Genomic DNA, 15,752 nt, shown 5'->3' with positions numbered 1-15,752 from the left:
AGTAAAGAAAACGTATTTCTCTTCACTTAAGATATTTGAAAATGATTGGTCTAGATCCCTTTTTGGACAAAGAAACTGCACAGAATTGCCATGCTGGTGGGTAATGTAAACTTGATTTAGAAAGCTGCTCAGAAGGGTATAGGAATCATGCAGTTGTGGGGTAGATCTCATAAAAGAGTTAGGCTCCTGCAGGGTGGATTCCACATATATTACTTTAAACGGCTGTCAGACCATCTGCTTAAGGTCTAAAATCCAGACTAAAAATCTGAAGTCTATGCTCAGGACACAGTGGGAATTAGGCATTAAAAAAATAAAAATAAAATAAAGAAAAAAGAGTACACCAATGGGGTTAACATGGTGTTACCATTAGGAAGTGCTAACCACAAGCAACCATGTCCAGACTGTTGCCCCATTCTGAAGCTGAAACTCATAAGAGCACCTTCAAAGAGGTGCTTCTACTTTCTTTACTGAAAGTTCCCCTCAAGCCTAAGGCCTACAGATCTGCAAATTCATGTCACCTTTGCAAGCATACTGGCTCTTCCAGTGTTTTCAGCACCTTCACTTAGCTTCAGTGATGCTGATATAGGATACCGTTCTCCCCATAAACTACATTATTTGAATAAAACTTGGTTTGGGAGCAAAGACATAGTCCTAAGCAGTGTATTTAATTACATCTTGGATGAGAAATGAACAGAGACCAGTTTATCTGATGCAATTTTCTTTGGAAATTTCTGTGACCTTACTCTGTAGTATGTGCTTGCCACTATTTCCATAGTCAGCTGCATTTTAAAATAACAGTGGTGATTGCTTTTTTTTACATGGCTAATACTGACAGTATAGTGAGACCCTCTAATCCTTCCTAGTTTCTGGATAATGAAGTGGTTCTGACTGTAATGATATACTAAAATGGTACTAGATACTCATGGAGTGCAAAGGTCAAAGAGAAGTTTGATGTTCTGAGGTTTTGGTTTCTGAAAGCTGTGGAGGTATTTTTTCAGTAATCCTAAAAGAAGGATTTGTGGCACCAATTTTAACTACCTTACTGAGTCATTTGTGTTCTTTTGTGCATTGGTTCCAAGCTGACAGAGGTAATAGAAACAAACAGAGGTTGTCCTTATATGCAAAGAAGGGAAGGCCTACATGCTGGTAGGCTACTGATTTTTCTTTCCTTAAAAAGTTACATGTATAATAATGCTTAATGATTCAATCAGTCTTGAGAAAGACATTTTATGAAAACTTGGAGAAATACTTTTTCATGTCAAAGTAATTATTAGCAAGATTGTAAAGCCTGAACTGAACGATAAAAAAATGACTGCTGTATTATATGTCACACCTGTATACCAATTTCAGTAATCCCCTAATGGTAATAGATATAGTAAACGACAGTTTCTGGCAAGTGAAAGCCATCTGGAAAATTATACCCTACTTTTCCCCAGAACTCTTGGAAAGCAACCATGGAAATTAGTCACCTTTTAATCGGTGGATATGTTAGCAAGTGGCAAGTGATCATTCTACCGAGAACCAATTCCCAAGTGAAATATAACCACTGTACTTATTCTTTAATTAACATCCTTTTCACCTTGCAAGTGCGTTAAAGACATTAGAAATAGCTCCCCATGCTTATATAATCAATTTTACAGTCTTCCAAAATGAAATAAATAATTCTGGTTTTACCCTAAATGAAAACCTTTTCCTGAAAACTATCACATAAAGATGGATTTAGAAAAAATCTAAAAAGGGAAAAACTGGAATGTGGCCTCATGAGGATAAAAAGGCTAGTGTTAATAATTAACAAGGAGAGTGAAGTGGAGTAAATTAGCCATAATAGAGCCCACAGTGACTGGCAAAGTCACCTCTCATTATCAAAAAACTCATTAGGAAATGAAGAGGTGGAAGTCCCACTGGGTTATTCTCACTCTCCAGCTATATCAGAGATTACTTTTCAGATTTCTTTCAAATGAAGAACTGTTAGGTCACCATATTGCATATTAGGTTAATCTTCAGTGAAATTTGGAGGACTGACACCTGCGTGTTATTCTATCTCAAGAGCTTTAAATGAGCTCAAAGTCTTCAATGCAGGAGTCAGTTTTCATGTAAACCTGACATAAGCAAACTCCAAATGATAAAGAAACAATCTAACGTTTACAGCATTAAAGCAAACTTTCATGTGTGATTATATAACTGTGTCACTAAAATATAATTTTTGCAAGAATGAAAATGCGTAGTCTTTAAAGATCAAATAAATCAAATGTGTTATTTTATATAGAATACAGAACATCATACATGATTAAAGCCAAATACTTCAAAGCCAGTATTCATTTTACAATAAGAAGAAACTACATTTTCCAATACAGTATGTAACTGTTCATGAAGTAAAAGGAGGAGGAAGTCCTGACTGAAGCTTTCTTCACATTTTCATTATGGAGGTCTCCGTTTTGAGTCACTTTAAGTTTTTCCATTTTTTCTGACCTTCTTCCACAAAAAAAATTAAGAGTTCAGAGTTATCAGTGATTATTTTTCCATTGTTTTAAGTCTAACCAAAGTACTACTTTAAAAAAAAAAATGAGGAAGCTGTACGATCTTCCTATCTTACAAAATATTTCAGCTTTTCTGACAACTAACAAAAAGTTAACAAACTGGCACATACTATGGAGGTAGGATTGTAGATAACTGTTGTGAATTTTCAAAATCTAGAGGTTTGAAAAAAATAGTGTAGTTGCTTTCATAATTCATATTTTAAAAGTTTGTATTGTTCATACACAATTGTGCCTGACTGTATAAAGCTTTGCAAATTGTAAGAGATAACAGTGCCCAATATCTCTCTATGATAGCAATTATATTTGTAGAAGAAAGATATGGTTTTCCTAGGACTGTATCGTATTTTCTGTAATGAAGACTTTACTTTTTCTCCACTGAGCCTATAAATTACGTTATGAAAGGGACTGCTTTAGAGGGCTATTTACTTTCTGTGATAATTTAATTATTCAGATTAATCTTTTTTTTTTTTTCAGTGCTTCACGAAAGACAGATGTCAATTCCTTTTGTTTTAAGATGGTGTTAGAGAGATCTTTTACTGGCATGTGCATAATTCCATGAAGTGTTTCTATTTTTAGCTTACTTTAGAGATTTATTAATTTGTGTATCTCAATATTCTACTCCTTCCCAAGTTGTTTTTTTTCCATTCTTATGTCACTGAACTTTAACTGTGTCATATGCTGACATGATACACTGTGCTATGTGCTGTTGCTCAGCATTATCACATTAGTGTTTTGTGATAAGCATTGGCACAAATCAGTCAAAACTAGAAGTATTATGAAGTCAGTTCATAACCTTTGTTTTCCATCAAATGTCACTCAGCAAAATACGTGTGTACCTGTTCTAACACAACCATGGCACACCTGTCTGATAAAGCTGACTTAGGAGAAAAACATCTTGAGAGTTAGCCTCTTGGAACACATTGCCATTATCATGACTACTGATTGAAAACGGGAATTCTCTGATAGTTTTTTTTTCCAGTGTTGCTGTTGGTAGTAGCATAGTGGCAAATAGTACCAAAACTAGCACAATCTTGCTTCTTTGTTACAGGCTTTGCACCACTTTTATACTAGAAATTATGTATATCATCATAGCCCCTGTATTAAACTACAGGATAGACATAGAGAACAATTAGGATTCAAGATAATCAAGGCAAACTTTATATCCACAGAGATACCTTTCACCAAAGCTTACATGTTGCATTAATTGTAGTGGGACTCTTTTCTCAGATCAGGGATTTAGGATTTTTGCTCAGTCCTGTTAGGAGCTTCTTTGAAATAAAAAAAAATAAATAAATAAATAAATAATAATAAAAAATCCAATAAGCTGTTTGTGTCTCTTTGTCTTGTAAAGATGAAATTCTTTGCAGTTTTATTGCCAAAGTTCTGAGAGAAAAATTTTACTCCTTAAACAAATTTGCAGCTTGCCTCTATGTATTGTCTCTTTAAAATGGCAAAATGCATATCAATTAGTGTATAAGCTGAGACATATGCAGTTTTTGCCAGAATTTAAGTAACTGGTTAACAAAGCTCTATGGAGGCAGAATGAACTATAAACAAGAAATACATAGAAATCTCATCTTTCTTCTTTCAGGGTATTGGATGACTTTCAACTGCTACAAATAGAACACGGAGTTCCAAGGAAACCTCCTTCTTGAAATTTACTATTTTTAACTTGGATTTTAAAATGTGCCAGGAAATCCAAGTGTTGCCCTCCCAAGAATCCTATAGAGAGCAGGATGATTATAGACTGTCTGCCAAAGTGCTAATTTTGCCACTAGTAACGAGGCTTGTGATAACCTGTGCCATTCTTCCCTTCCCTTGATTCTGCAGAAGCTCTTGAGGACAGCTTACTAAGCTGACTCCAGGGTAACTCCCAGGCTTTGCCTAAAATGAAAACAAGCCCCAAAACTTCTGAGGTACATAAGAAAAGTAGATTCTGTTGCAGGAGAAACCTCATTCCAGTGCTGCGTCATTATGCTATACTTTTCACCTCTGGTATTCTCATGTCATGTTTTAATATATTTCAACCACATAATAAATAAAGGTTGAATAATATAATATTGTACAGTATTTCAAGAATTTATTTATGTGGGATGTTTCTGTTCCTGCAATACATTTTCCATTGATACTGTGTACATGTTACCTTTCCCTGGCATAGGCTTTCATTTTGTTGTTGTTTGTGTGAATATGAGATGGCTCATATGAAGAGCATGTGGGGCATCTATATTGACAAGACAATGGAGAATTAAGCTACATAGCTTTGAAGACAAGTGGTAGTTGAGGGATTTGAAGTGTGGCATTTCCTCAAGGATCTCTTGTTTCCCATCTGCTTTGATGCACAGGTGGTACCTTTTGGTAAGATCAATTCTAATCATAGGGTAGAGTGCCATGAGTCTGATGATGATACTCGGCTCTGTCAATTACCCCAGCACTCTGAGGTTTTTTCCCTGCCCTGCAGTAATCCTTGACAAAGATCTCCAGATGGCAATTGGATCTGCCATGTCCTCAACCCTGGGAAAACAGAATGCTCACAGAGTTGTTGATCCACGACAGTGCTTGTGTGTGTGTGCCCACAGAGGGATCTACTTGGAGGCACAGTCGGAGGAGAAGGCTTGGCATCAGTTTAGATAGTTTCATTTCCCTGCAAAGATTGATGTCAGGATGTTAGGAAAATGATTCAGCTTTCTAAGTTGAACAGCTTTTATTGCCTGTGACTTCTTTAAATTTCATTCTGACTTCTGAATAACAAGATCTGCCCTCCTGCCCATGAGGCTCTATTACTGTAATTCCCTGAGTAGGTCTGGTAGCAGAGCATTTCAGCGGTGTGTTCAGAAAACAGTAAACTACAGGCTCATCCCTTCAAGTAGCTGTGATTGCCTGATTAATGCCAGCGCTGAACTGATTCGCTATAAAGCAGCAATATTGACTTAATTGACACGGTTGTATTCTTCTTGTTGTTTTTAAGCTCAAAGTAGCCTTGAAAAATCAGCCTTATACATAGCTTGCTACCAGCCACCTTTTGTTTCTCAAAGGCAGTGCTCATCCACTGTTTACTGTGAACCACGCAGCATGTGGGCAGGCTTCCACGTCTTTCTGCTAATATCCAAATTCTTCTAGGTTGTTGTTATTGTTGGTCACAGATGCTGCAATTTTAAGATATATAAATATAATAAAATAAAAGTAACAGTTTGGAGTGACTGATACACAATTAAGTAAGCCAGAACTAGCTAGTTAGCAAGTAGTTCTATGAGCAGTGTAAATAATGGAGCATGTTTGTAATGGACCCATAGGTGCTCTCCAGGGTGGATTCTCAGGTGTTTAATAAGAGACAAACTTATGCCGCTGCCTTTTTCTCAGTGGAAACTCTAATAATCTCTGTCTGCTACCTAGTTGCCTGTTTTCATGAAACTTCATATTCTGGAGATCTCCACCCCCATGTCTAATATGGTTGAAATTAGCTAAAAATATTGAAATTCTTAGCAAGAGAGAGGTAGGTGGCCAAATGCAGCGGGAGTTTATCTTACCAATCTTCTCCCTTTAGGTGAAAATTGATTCATACGTAATTTCCCATCACTGCAAGGATATTTTAAAGAAAATAGTTCTTGGCTTCATTTTTTAAAATCATTTTAAACACACACACACACAAAAAAAAAATAGTGTCCAGACATGCTGAATGTTGACACTGTGTTTCTTTGCAGTGCAGGTAGCAATGGGGAACTGAAACTTGATGGCACATTTTCTCCATAGTTTCCATCTCTCTCAGATTTAGACCGTGGTGAACATCATTCATAAATGGAAGATAAAGGAGTTTCTGGAAGTAGCAGAAATTATTTTTATATGTTATACATGGAGTTGTACTACTGGTAGAACAAGAAGGTTTTATAGATTCCTGAGATGAATCTGAGATCCCTGGTTATGAGCCCCATGATCTATCCTTTTAATTCATAGGAAGTGGAGGAAGCCTCCTCAAAATGCAGTTGAGGTACCTGTCCATGCCAAGTGAGAAGTCTGGCAGTAGGAATAAGTGGGAGGAGAAACACAGAAGCCATAAAGGAAAGATACAAATGCCTTCCCTAGAGACGGTACCTGCTCACTGAGCTGAAGAAAAAGCTGAAGAAAGGCACACAATACTTTAAAACAGCAGAATAAGGGTGGGAGAAAATAAGGGCTTCCAACACTATGAAAATGTCTCCCTGTGGCTCAGCTTGCCTACATGACACATGGGAATATCCTTATGGGTCCTAATAATAGGATTCAAAGGTGAACACAGACATTCAAAACATGAAACTGATATACTCCCTTGGTGCGGTAGGACATACATAGACGCAATGAGGGTAAGGCTTTGTTAAAGAGCATTTTAAGGGCTATCAGGATGAGCAGTGGTGATGGCAAATTTATTTTTAGGTTTTTAGGTGGTTTTTTTTTAGGTCTTCAGTTTACATTGTGCATACAGTTTTTCATGCAGTAAATCCTGGCTGTGAAGCAGGTAATATTCTACTTCTTGTAGTTGCTTTACTTCTCTTGAGAAAGGCTTCATGCTTATAGAATCCCCCACCAGCCATCTCTGTTTCTTTCAAAAAGCAAGAGAAAACCTCTCAATGTTTTATATCAACAGCTTCCCTAAGCATTTTAAGCAACTAGTTTGCAGCATTTCTTTTAAATAGTTGGTGGGTTTTAAATGGTGGGCTCTGGCATGCTGAACAGGCATACTGAAACACGTTGTATGTAGGTATGGGCAGTGATTCAGGACTTCGCTGGTTCCTGAAAGCACAGAGGAGATGGGTAAACTGTTCTTAATCCCCCAAACACTCTTACATGTATGTCACATACTGCCTTTTTCCTGTAAGCTCTCTGAAGGAAAGGCTGTATATCTTTATATTTTTGCACATAGCATATTGAAGCTAGAATGGTTTATTGTAACCTCTGTTGCCCTTGACATAAGGAGAATAAAAATAATTGAATTATATTCAAATACTTTTTTTTTTTCTTTTCTCTTGGTTCTGTCTTGTCTAAGTATTGAACAAAATTTCTAAGGCTTATATTTAGTGAAGTGCATTTTAAAAAGATGAAAAAGTGTTCTGGCTCGACAAAACAGTTAGGTATGTGACTGATTTTCATAACAGTGACATTGAAAAATATGCTGCAGAATCTTCATGAAGAATTTTTTTTTTTTTTTATGAACAGTGCTTCCTACACAAGCTGTGTGACACTATATGTACTTGTTCTTAAAATGCTTTTATGTTCTAAAACATTTTAAGAGATATTCTTTCCTATAGGAAAATAAATTATGGGAAGGCCTGATGGTTTTGTTTGTGTTTTGTTTCTTTTTAAAGCATTTTTGTGCAATGGAAAGTTTCACAAGCACTTGCAAGAAATTTTTGTTCCCATGGTCATCCGCTACATTGATCTCATGGAATCATCAATTGCCCAGTCCATTCACAGAGGTCTTGAACAAGAATCGTGGCAACCTGTCAAGTAAGTGTTTTTTACAAGACTAGTACAAAGCTCATGCTTTGTACAAATTAGAGCTTTCTCTCTAATCAGGTGCTCTCCCCCATTGTCCTCTAAATATTCTATTTTTTTACGGTATTCCTACATTGTTTATTTCTTCGCAGGAGCATCAGCAACAGTCTTCCTAATGTAGCTCTTCCAAAAGTTCCAAGTTTGCCTCTTAATCTTCCACAAATGCCTAGCTTTACTACACCAACCTGGATGACTTCTATGTATGACTCCACGTGTGTATTCTTCAATAACCTTCTGACTGTATGTCAGCTCTGCATGGCCTTGCTAGTGTTCTGTGCAGCTGTATTTGGATTGCATGGTGTTTATGATACCTTAGTTGGAAAATACTGTTTCTTGGGAGTGAGCCAAGCATGGAATGCTAGTGAGTTGTGCTTTCTAGTGTATTAAAATGTAGCAGTTTTAAATTTGATAACTTAGAAAATTAACTTAGCAAAGGTCTGTCGTAGTATGAATGGTGTTTTATACCCTAAGCAACATAACTACTCTTCTTGATTAATAAGCAGTTTGGAGCTTTTTGAATACTTTATTTTAGATCATAAAATGAGGCAACCTGTCATATTTTTCCTTGGGTTTGGTTAACTCATTGTATGTATAAATTGGTTCTGAAAACATTTATAAAATAAATATTCATACTACAGGGAAATAGTAAAAGTTAATCAGTACCCAGAACAGAATTATATCTATTTCTTTGTCTATTTCAAATATATATATGTATTTTATTTTTTTTCCCAACACTCGTGTTCTTTTCTTTAGTGAAAGGGAGGGGGAGAGAGATAGCAGACATGCCATGCCCTGTTCTGCAGGAGTGCTTCCATAGTTACAGGCCAGAATTCTCAGTGTGTGGACACATTCATCTATATTTGAGGAAGGCTCAAGAAGAACATTGTTTTAGCTCAAGTTGTATTATAATATGAATGTGAATGACTTCAACAAACATATATTTAACACACAAAGCCTGATAATATAATTTCAGACTAACTATTGTTTTCTCAAGTTTTGTGATGGAGTTAGACTAAGAAGCACTCAGATCCATTACTGTGAGAGTTGATAGTTTGTGCTCTGCCAGATGTCTGGCAATTGTCTGTTGAGTATTATGATTGTTTTTCTGCTGCTAATTCCTCTAAAAGTTTACCAAAAAAAAAAACTTTTAATCCTTCTCTTTGGTGGCTTATGCAAGTCATTTCAGTTTTGAGTACAAACTATTTGGTCTTCTGCTACTCCGTCTAACTGACCTTTGTCTAGTTATTCCTGCCCTTTCAAGTGTTACTTGTTTGTTTGTTTGTTTTTGTTTGTTTGTTTTTGTTTTGTTTTGTTTTTTAAGAATAGCTTTCAGAGTTGTTAAAACTCTAGATGTGGCCTTCTTACAGTCTGTATTCTAGCAGCCCCGGTAATTAATAAGTATGTAATAATAATAATAATTAATAAATATTAAGTATGGATTCTGGTTGGAGGATTATACTGGTAGATCTCTTCTAAATGAAGGCTTTGGTGTAGCAATAAATACCTAGACAATATTGTGAAAATCTGAGTACCATGAAACTCAGCCATTGGCACCTCCCCATGCACATCTTTTAGAATTAAGGTATGTGGTGTATATGGGAAAGTATGAATAACATCGTAAACTAACTGTTGAGGTTTTGAAAGCATCAGTGAGCACTGAGGTTCATGTGAGCGGTAAGCACTTGCAGTAGCTCTGCAGCTTCTCAGGAGAAGTGGGGACGAGTGCTGTTCCAGCTGTGGGGTCTGCACATGGCCTCCGAAAGGCCATCATCCCCTTTCAGTTGCCCCTTGCAGCATGCCAGAAAGAAAGGTCTGCCAAGGCACTGGCTCTATTGTAAGCAACTCTTCACCTTCTTTTTCCCCAAAAGTAGAGCCTCGAAGTTCTATTTTAGGAATGAGGTGTACATTTACTTTCAAGATTTTAGGTAGTATTAAGTTACCTTTGTAATACTGTGGAATTCAGGTAGTATTTTAAGAATCAGCATACCTGCATCTGACTGATAAGCCAGGTAACTTGGCCATCTATTTTATTTGAATCAAAAAGCAAAACCAGTTTGACTGAAGGCATTGTAAGCCAGTTCTTCCTCTCAAGCTAATGAGTTTATTCTTTCCTGCTGGTTACAACATCTCAGCTTCCAGCATTGGAAGTGTTTTGTTGGTGTTTTTTTTTTTTTTCATTATTACATGAAAGAACAGAGTTGTGTTTATTGCCCTGCTGCTTCCACCCCAGTCTTTTCAGGAAAAACAGAGGTCCCTCTTCTAGTTAAATTCTCCAGTGGGAAGTAACCAAAGTTCCTGTTCTCTAACCCCTGTTTCCTGTGAGGTTTCCCTTTCATTATGAGGAACACCCACCTTAAAAGGACTAGGGTGGCGTATTGTACAGAGTCAGTGGAAGCACATAAATTCATGATCTCCTCTGTCAGTAGTTGCAGGTGGCTCCAACTGACACCCCCAAGTCCTTCTCTCCCCATCCACTGTGCTCCCTCCTCCAGGCCTCATGGCTGAAGCTTTGGCAAGATGACCAAATATGTCACTATGTTGTGATGGGCTTCTCTATTTTTGAAAGTAATGATTTTAGCCAGTTAATCACTATTAAATTGAATTACGCAATGAAGAATTACAGGCAAGAAAACTGAGACAAAAAAGTCTGCAAGTAAACTGAGTTATTTTTAAATGTTTGCTAAGTCTCGTGTCTATTGCAGTTGTAGTAGGAAGAGTTTTCATATTCTCCAAGCTTTATTAATATATAAGCCTTAGTACATGATTATGAGTTTGTATTCACAGGAGCTCTTAAGTCCAGTCTCGAGTCTGTTCATATTTGAGAGAGCTGATAACATGCCTACCTAAGAAATTTTGCTGAATAGAAAGACATGAAAATATATTGTTAGGCATTTCTTCGCGTGTCTTATTGATAAATGTTACAATATTTTCCTCTGTATCACTTAAAAATTGCTCAAATCCTTTTGAACATTACTAGAGAATATTGTTTATCACTTTTAGTTAACTTTTTTTTTTTCCTTAATCATATGTTTTGCAGCAGAAAATATATACTACTTATAACAGCTCTTAAGAAGATCCTTACTTCATTTCCAGTTGTTTTAGCTTAATGTTTTATTATTGGACATTGGAAAGAGATGAAAAGAGGAAAGTGTTCTGTGTAGTAGTCTGTTTCTCTTGATTGGTCTCTGGAGAGGATAACTCACAGGACACCTTGGCTAGGTGTACAGCGCACTGTGAATTGCTATTGCATTTGGCTAAAGATAATCTCCTAAAAGTTTGAATATTCTGTAAAAGCTTTTAATTGAACAGAATGAGGCATTTCTAATTATTCATTAATTCAAATACATTACTTTAACATTTCTGTTACATTACATTTCTGTTCCTTTTTTTTTTTTTTTTTTTTAATTTTATTTCTCTACCTCTTCTGGACCAGGCTTTTAAATTAGATTCGAGGATGATTGTAGTTCTTTACATTTAATTTGTATATTATTATTTTCAGAGCAGGCATGGCATAGATTCACTGACCAAAAATATTGTAGGTATGGATCTGAGATTGTCTGTTGTTATCTTATGCCACCATAGAACATTGGGTTCAGTGAATCTCAAGGCTGGAGAAACATAGGATAAGATATGTGCTTGCAGGAGGACACTTCTATCTTTTCTACCGACCAGAGTAGGCAAAACCAAAGGAAATGTTCTTCCTGCTATGGCCTAGCTATACTGAGTGGCAGAGGGAGCAGTCGCAATGCTCTGACTGTCACACACAAGGACATGGTCTGAATATGAGCTCTCGTGCTGGACCTGTCTGTGTGTTTGTGCATGCTGAATAAGTCATGGGGGCACATTTCAGCACTGTTTTGGGGAGTTACATCTGTAGTGCCACAATTGTTCCTGGCTTACCTGTGGGGAAGTGGAAGGTGGCAATCGTTTGTGTTTTTAAGGATGGGTAGTTAAAAATATAGCCTTAAGTAAGACTGACAGAGTAGTGAAACTTCGCTGAGATGGTCCCTTCCTGTGGAATATGGAGTTTTGAATTCAAGGCAAGTATGGCAAGCTCTTATTGAGCATTCTGGTAGATGAATGAATGCTACAGGCCATATTTAATTTCTTCCAAAATAGTTTCATTTAAGAAGAAAGAAGAATTAAGAAGAATGTTTTGTTTACTTAAGCCTGAATTTGCCCCAGTCTTGAACTAAGCAGAAGGAACGGAGAGGTAGCTGACCCTACTGTCTTTGAGGGACCACACACAAGCTGTTACATGCTGTGGCAAAGCTCTACTCCAGTCTTTCCCCTCACCTGAGGGGAAAGTAGATGAAAAGTAGAGAGTTGGTGCAATTGCCATTGATTCTGTAATTACTGAAAATCCTTTTCTGTTGAAAGAATTCTCAGTTGACTTTCTGAGCCTTGAGTATACATATTCATGGGAGGTAGTAGAGCTGGAGCCCACAAACTGAGGGCTCATAAAGAATGTAGAACTGGTGCTGTGTTTCGTAACACTCCCCACAAAACACAAACGGGTTATAATTCAGCAATAAACTTAAAAATAAACAATTGCAGTAATTCATAAAATCACCATCATTGAGGTATGTGTTGACAATTAATATTATTTGCAACACTTTTACACAATAAGGCTCAGAAAAAAAAAAAATATCTTGAAGTCCCAACTAAAGCAAGTATCTGGTACAAACAGAAGTAACAAGTTGTTTGAAACCACTGTTCTCAGCAGCAGCAAGCAAACAAATTGGATATTTGTGCCTAGATGTGTGAACTAGGAAAGAATAGTTTCTGTTGTAGCACTTCATTTTCCTCCCCCATCTGATTAGTATAATACAGTAGTCAAATTCAAATGTCATTGGAAGATGCTGAATAAAAATTGAAGAATGGAACATCAAAATCCTATGAGAAGAGAATGAATGAATTAGCGGTTCTGACAGAATGAATTAGTGTTTCATGAACCTGTGTCTATTACCACATTTATTATAATTTGAAACTTTACTTGGCAGTATAATGAAACCAAATTAAGTGGCTACCAGGGAGTGAACGTGCATAAGAATACATTGATGTTATTGAGAGCACATGAGTCCTCCTGAGTCTTAAAGAATTTCATTTGGAATTCCATTAGGATAAAAAAAAAGAAATTATGGAGGGATAAAAAAATGGTAAAACTGTATGATCTGTTGATGAAAAAGAGTAGTTCTGTTTCTTGAGGAAGTATGTTTTGTTTTCTAGAAAATGTGCTCTTATCAACTGTAATATGGACTGGCATTGCCCCCAGTTCTGTCACTATAAAGTTCGTCTTCTTTTACCCCATCTGTCTCAAAAATTGACTCCATCATTTTCAAATCAAATATTGCACATAATATAGCATTTACAGCTTTACTCATTGACAGTGTACAAAGCATATATAATTAAATCTTCAATATTTGATGTCATGTAACTTAATAAATGGTCCAACAGAATTGTAGACTTTTTGAGGAGTTTTGTTGGTTTGTTATTGATATTTCTTAATTAAACAGTGTGGTGTATAAAAGCACTCCCCACTCAGCTCTAACTGGTAACATCCGTGATTACAATTTGTAATCTTAGCTGTCTCCTGGGCCTTTTTCCTGTTTCTGCTGCTTTCTTTCAGGAGGACAGTACAATGTAAAATTAGCAATTACTGTTAAAAATAAGTGGGGAATGTGTATACATGGTGATATGTGAGACCTGTCTGAAACTGTGGAATATCCTCCTGTGTGTAGTGAAGACATCAAAACATGCGACATTTAAGTCAGTTGCTTGGGCCCAACCTTTTCCTTAGGCAGGTGTCCGTGCACCCAGCTTCTCCCTGGCTCCCCACTCCTGGCCTGGCTGTCCTTTGTGGCACTGAGACAGCACAGCAGAAGACATCGATGGCTCTGAAGTAGTGGTAGCATGAAGACGGAGGGGAAAAGGGATGGCTGCATGGATCTGGAAGATGGTGGGGTGCTGTAGGACCAAAGCAGTCCTCCTGCTGCATCCGTGCCACCTCTCCTAAGCCCTGAGCTTGTGCAGTGCTTCAGGCCTTGCTCGACATTACTACTTGCTGTCACGGCTTGCCTAGTGTGGCCTGGTGTTAGTGCTGCTGAGATGTTAGAGGTCTTTCCTGCTTTTCATCTTGTTTACTTATTTTTTAACCTGACTCTCCCCAGTCCCCAACACACTCAGCACTCACTGTCTCCTTCCATATGAGCTGGGTCACTTACGCTTTGGCAATTGTGTTCTTTTGCCATGAGGTAGAAGAAAGAAAATTACAGTTGTGATACATTTAAGCTATTTGAATGTGAATTAAGACTGCCAGGCACTTTTTGTTGTTTGTGTCACTAACATCCTGCAATGCTGTTCTATGTAGTCTTGTGGCTCCCTGAGCAATAAGCCAGGCTTTGAAATACAAGACATCATGAGAATATTAGTTAATTCACATTGACAGTGGAAGTGTAACCATACTTACTGCTAAGATTTGTCTTAAAATGTAGCACTTGGTTCAGGGCAGAAGAAGAACTTGAAAACATGGATGATCTGAGGTGATACAGAGCCATATTAATCCCCCATTTTGTTTTTGCACAAATTTCTTTAAATGGTTCCTGTTCTCTTTTTTTTCCACTGAGATCTGATGTTATTCACTCTGCTTAAATTAATGAGTATTTATCAAGGGACTGTTTGTCTGGGTATTTTTTCTATGATATAACTACTAGTGTCCTCATTTCTTTGGTAGGTTTAGTTACCTGAGTTATGAAAGGAAGAAAATGTATGCAAAATCTTAACCATTTTAAAAGGTCTTAACAAATTAATATTTGTTTATCCTTTATTTTTCCAATCTTGCTCTGAAATTTGGGCTACATCATTTCTCCATGTTCCCCATCATCGCACCTAGCCTCCCTTAACCTGCCATATTTCTCATCTTAAAGTTGAAATTATTTTAAATTTCACATTACCGTTTTCACATCCTCAGAATAAGAGCATTCTGATGAGCATTCTGATGTATGATGAGATACAGTGAAATGAAGGAGGAAGAGGGGGGGGTGATAAGGAAATCTTGTTGTGCTAGATAATTTTGCAACAAATGGGATAGACACCCATACATTTATCTTCTGTCTCTTGGGGATTTTGTTTTGTTTTGTTTCTTATAGAAATGGCTCGGCTACATCAGAAGATCTTTTTTGGAAACTGGATGCTCTACAGATGTTTGTTTTTGATCTTCACTGGCCAGAACCAGAATTTGCCCACCACTTAGAACAGAGACTTAAACTCATGGCCACTGACATGATAGAAGCCTGCGTTAAAAGGTACAGTTGAAATGACCAATTGAAAATGGGGAGAGATTTGAAAATTAACATAGGAACAATTATACTGGTGCACAGATGTGCATCAGTATAAGAATCCTGTTTCCTGCAATGATCAGCAGCAGACATATAGGGAAAGGTCATAGGAATCAGGGCAAGTAGAAAGGGATCATGACATCTATTTCCCAGCACATGAGAACCAGCAATTTGACAAAATCTGCAAAATAGCAAGGAGAATTTCTACATATGTGAGCGGTCCCTTGGAAGTCAATGACACATCTTGTTTCCATTCCATATTTTTGGCAAATGCTAACAAATTTCAGAATTCTACTGATAAAAAAAATATACATTTCAATTCTCCATTATGGTGTTAGTCTTTACTTTCAGTTAA

General features: G+C 37.0%; 1 protein-coding gene across 6 annotated transcripts in view; it reads left to right on the top strand.

Annotated features, from left to right (window-relative positions):
• CADPS2 (calcium dependent secretion activator 2) overlaps positions 1-15,752 on the top strand; it is a gene marked incomplete at both ends in the record, with an annotated part of 310,262 nt that overhangs the window by 250,634 nt on the left and 43,876 nt on the right. For 3 of the 6 annotated variants that reach the window (XM_084296606.1, XM_084296608.1, XM_084296607.1), the window contains 3 exons: positions 7,871-8,012; positions 8,153-8,272; positions 15,209-15,364. In XM_084296606.1, coding sequence (XP_084152732.1) covers positions 7,871-8,012; positions 8,153-8,272; positions 15,209-15,364 — 418 coding nt within the window. The remainder of the gene's footprint in view (positions 1-7,870; positions 8,013-8,152; positions 8,273-15,208; positions 15,365-15,752) is intronic. The other 3 variants (XM_084296609.1, XM_084296611.1, XM_084296610.1) reach the window with 1 other exon arrangement.

The sequence above is a fragment of the Netta rufina genome (genome assembly GCF_964035555.1).
Source record: "Netta rufina genome assembly, chromosome: 1".
Taxonomy (NCBI): domain Eukaryota; kingdom Metazoa; phylum Chordata; class Aves; order Anseriformes; family Anatidae; genus Netta; species Netta rufina.
The sequence above is the reverse complement of the archived record's forward strand: the minus strand, read 5'-3'. Positions and strand labels throughout refer to the sequence as shown.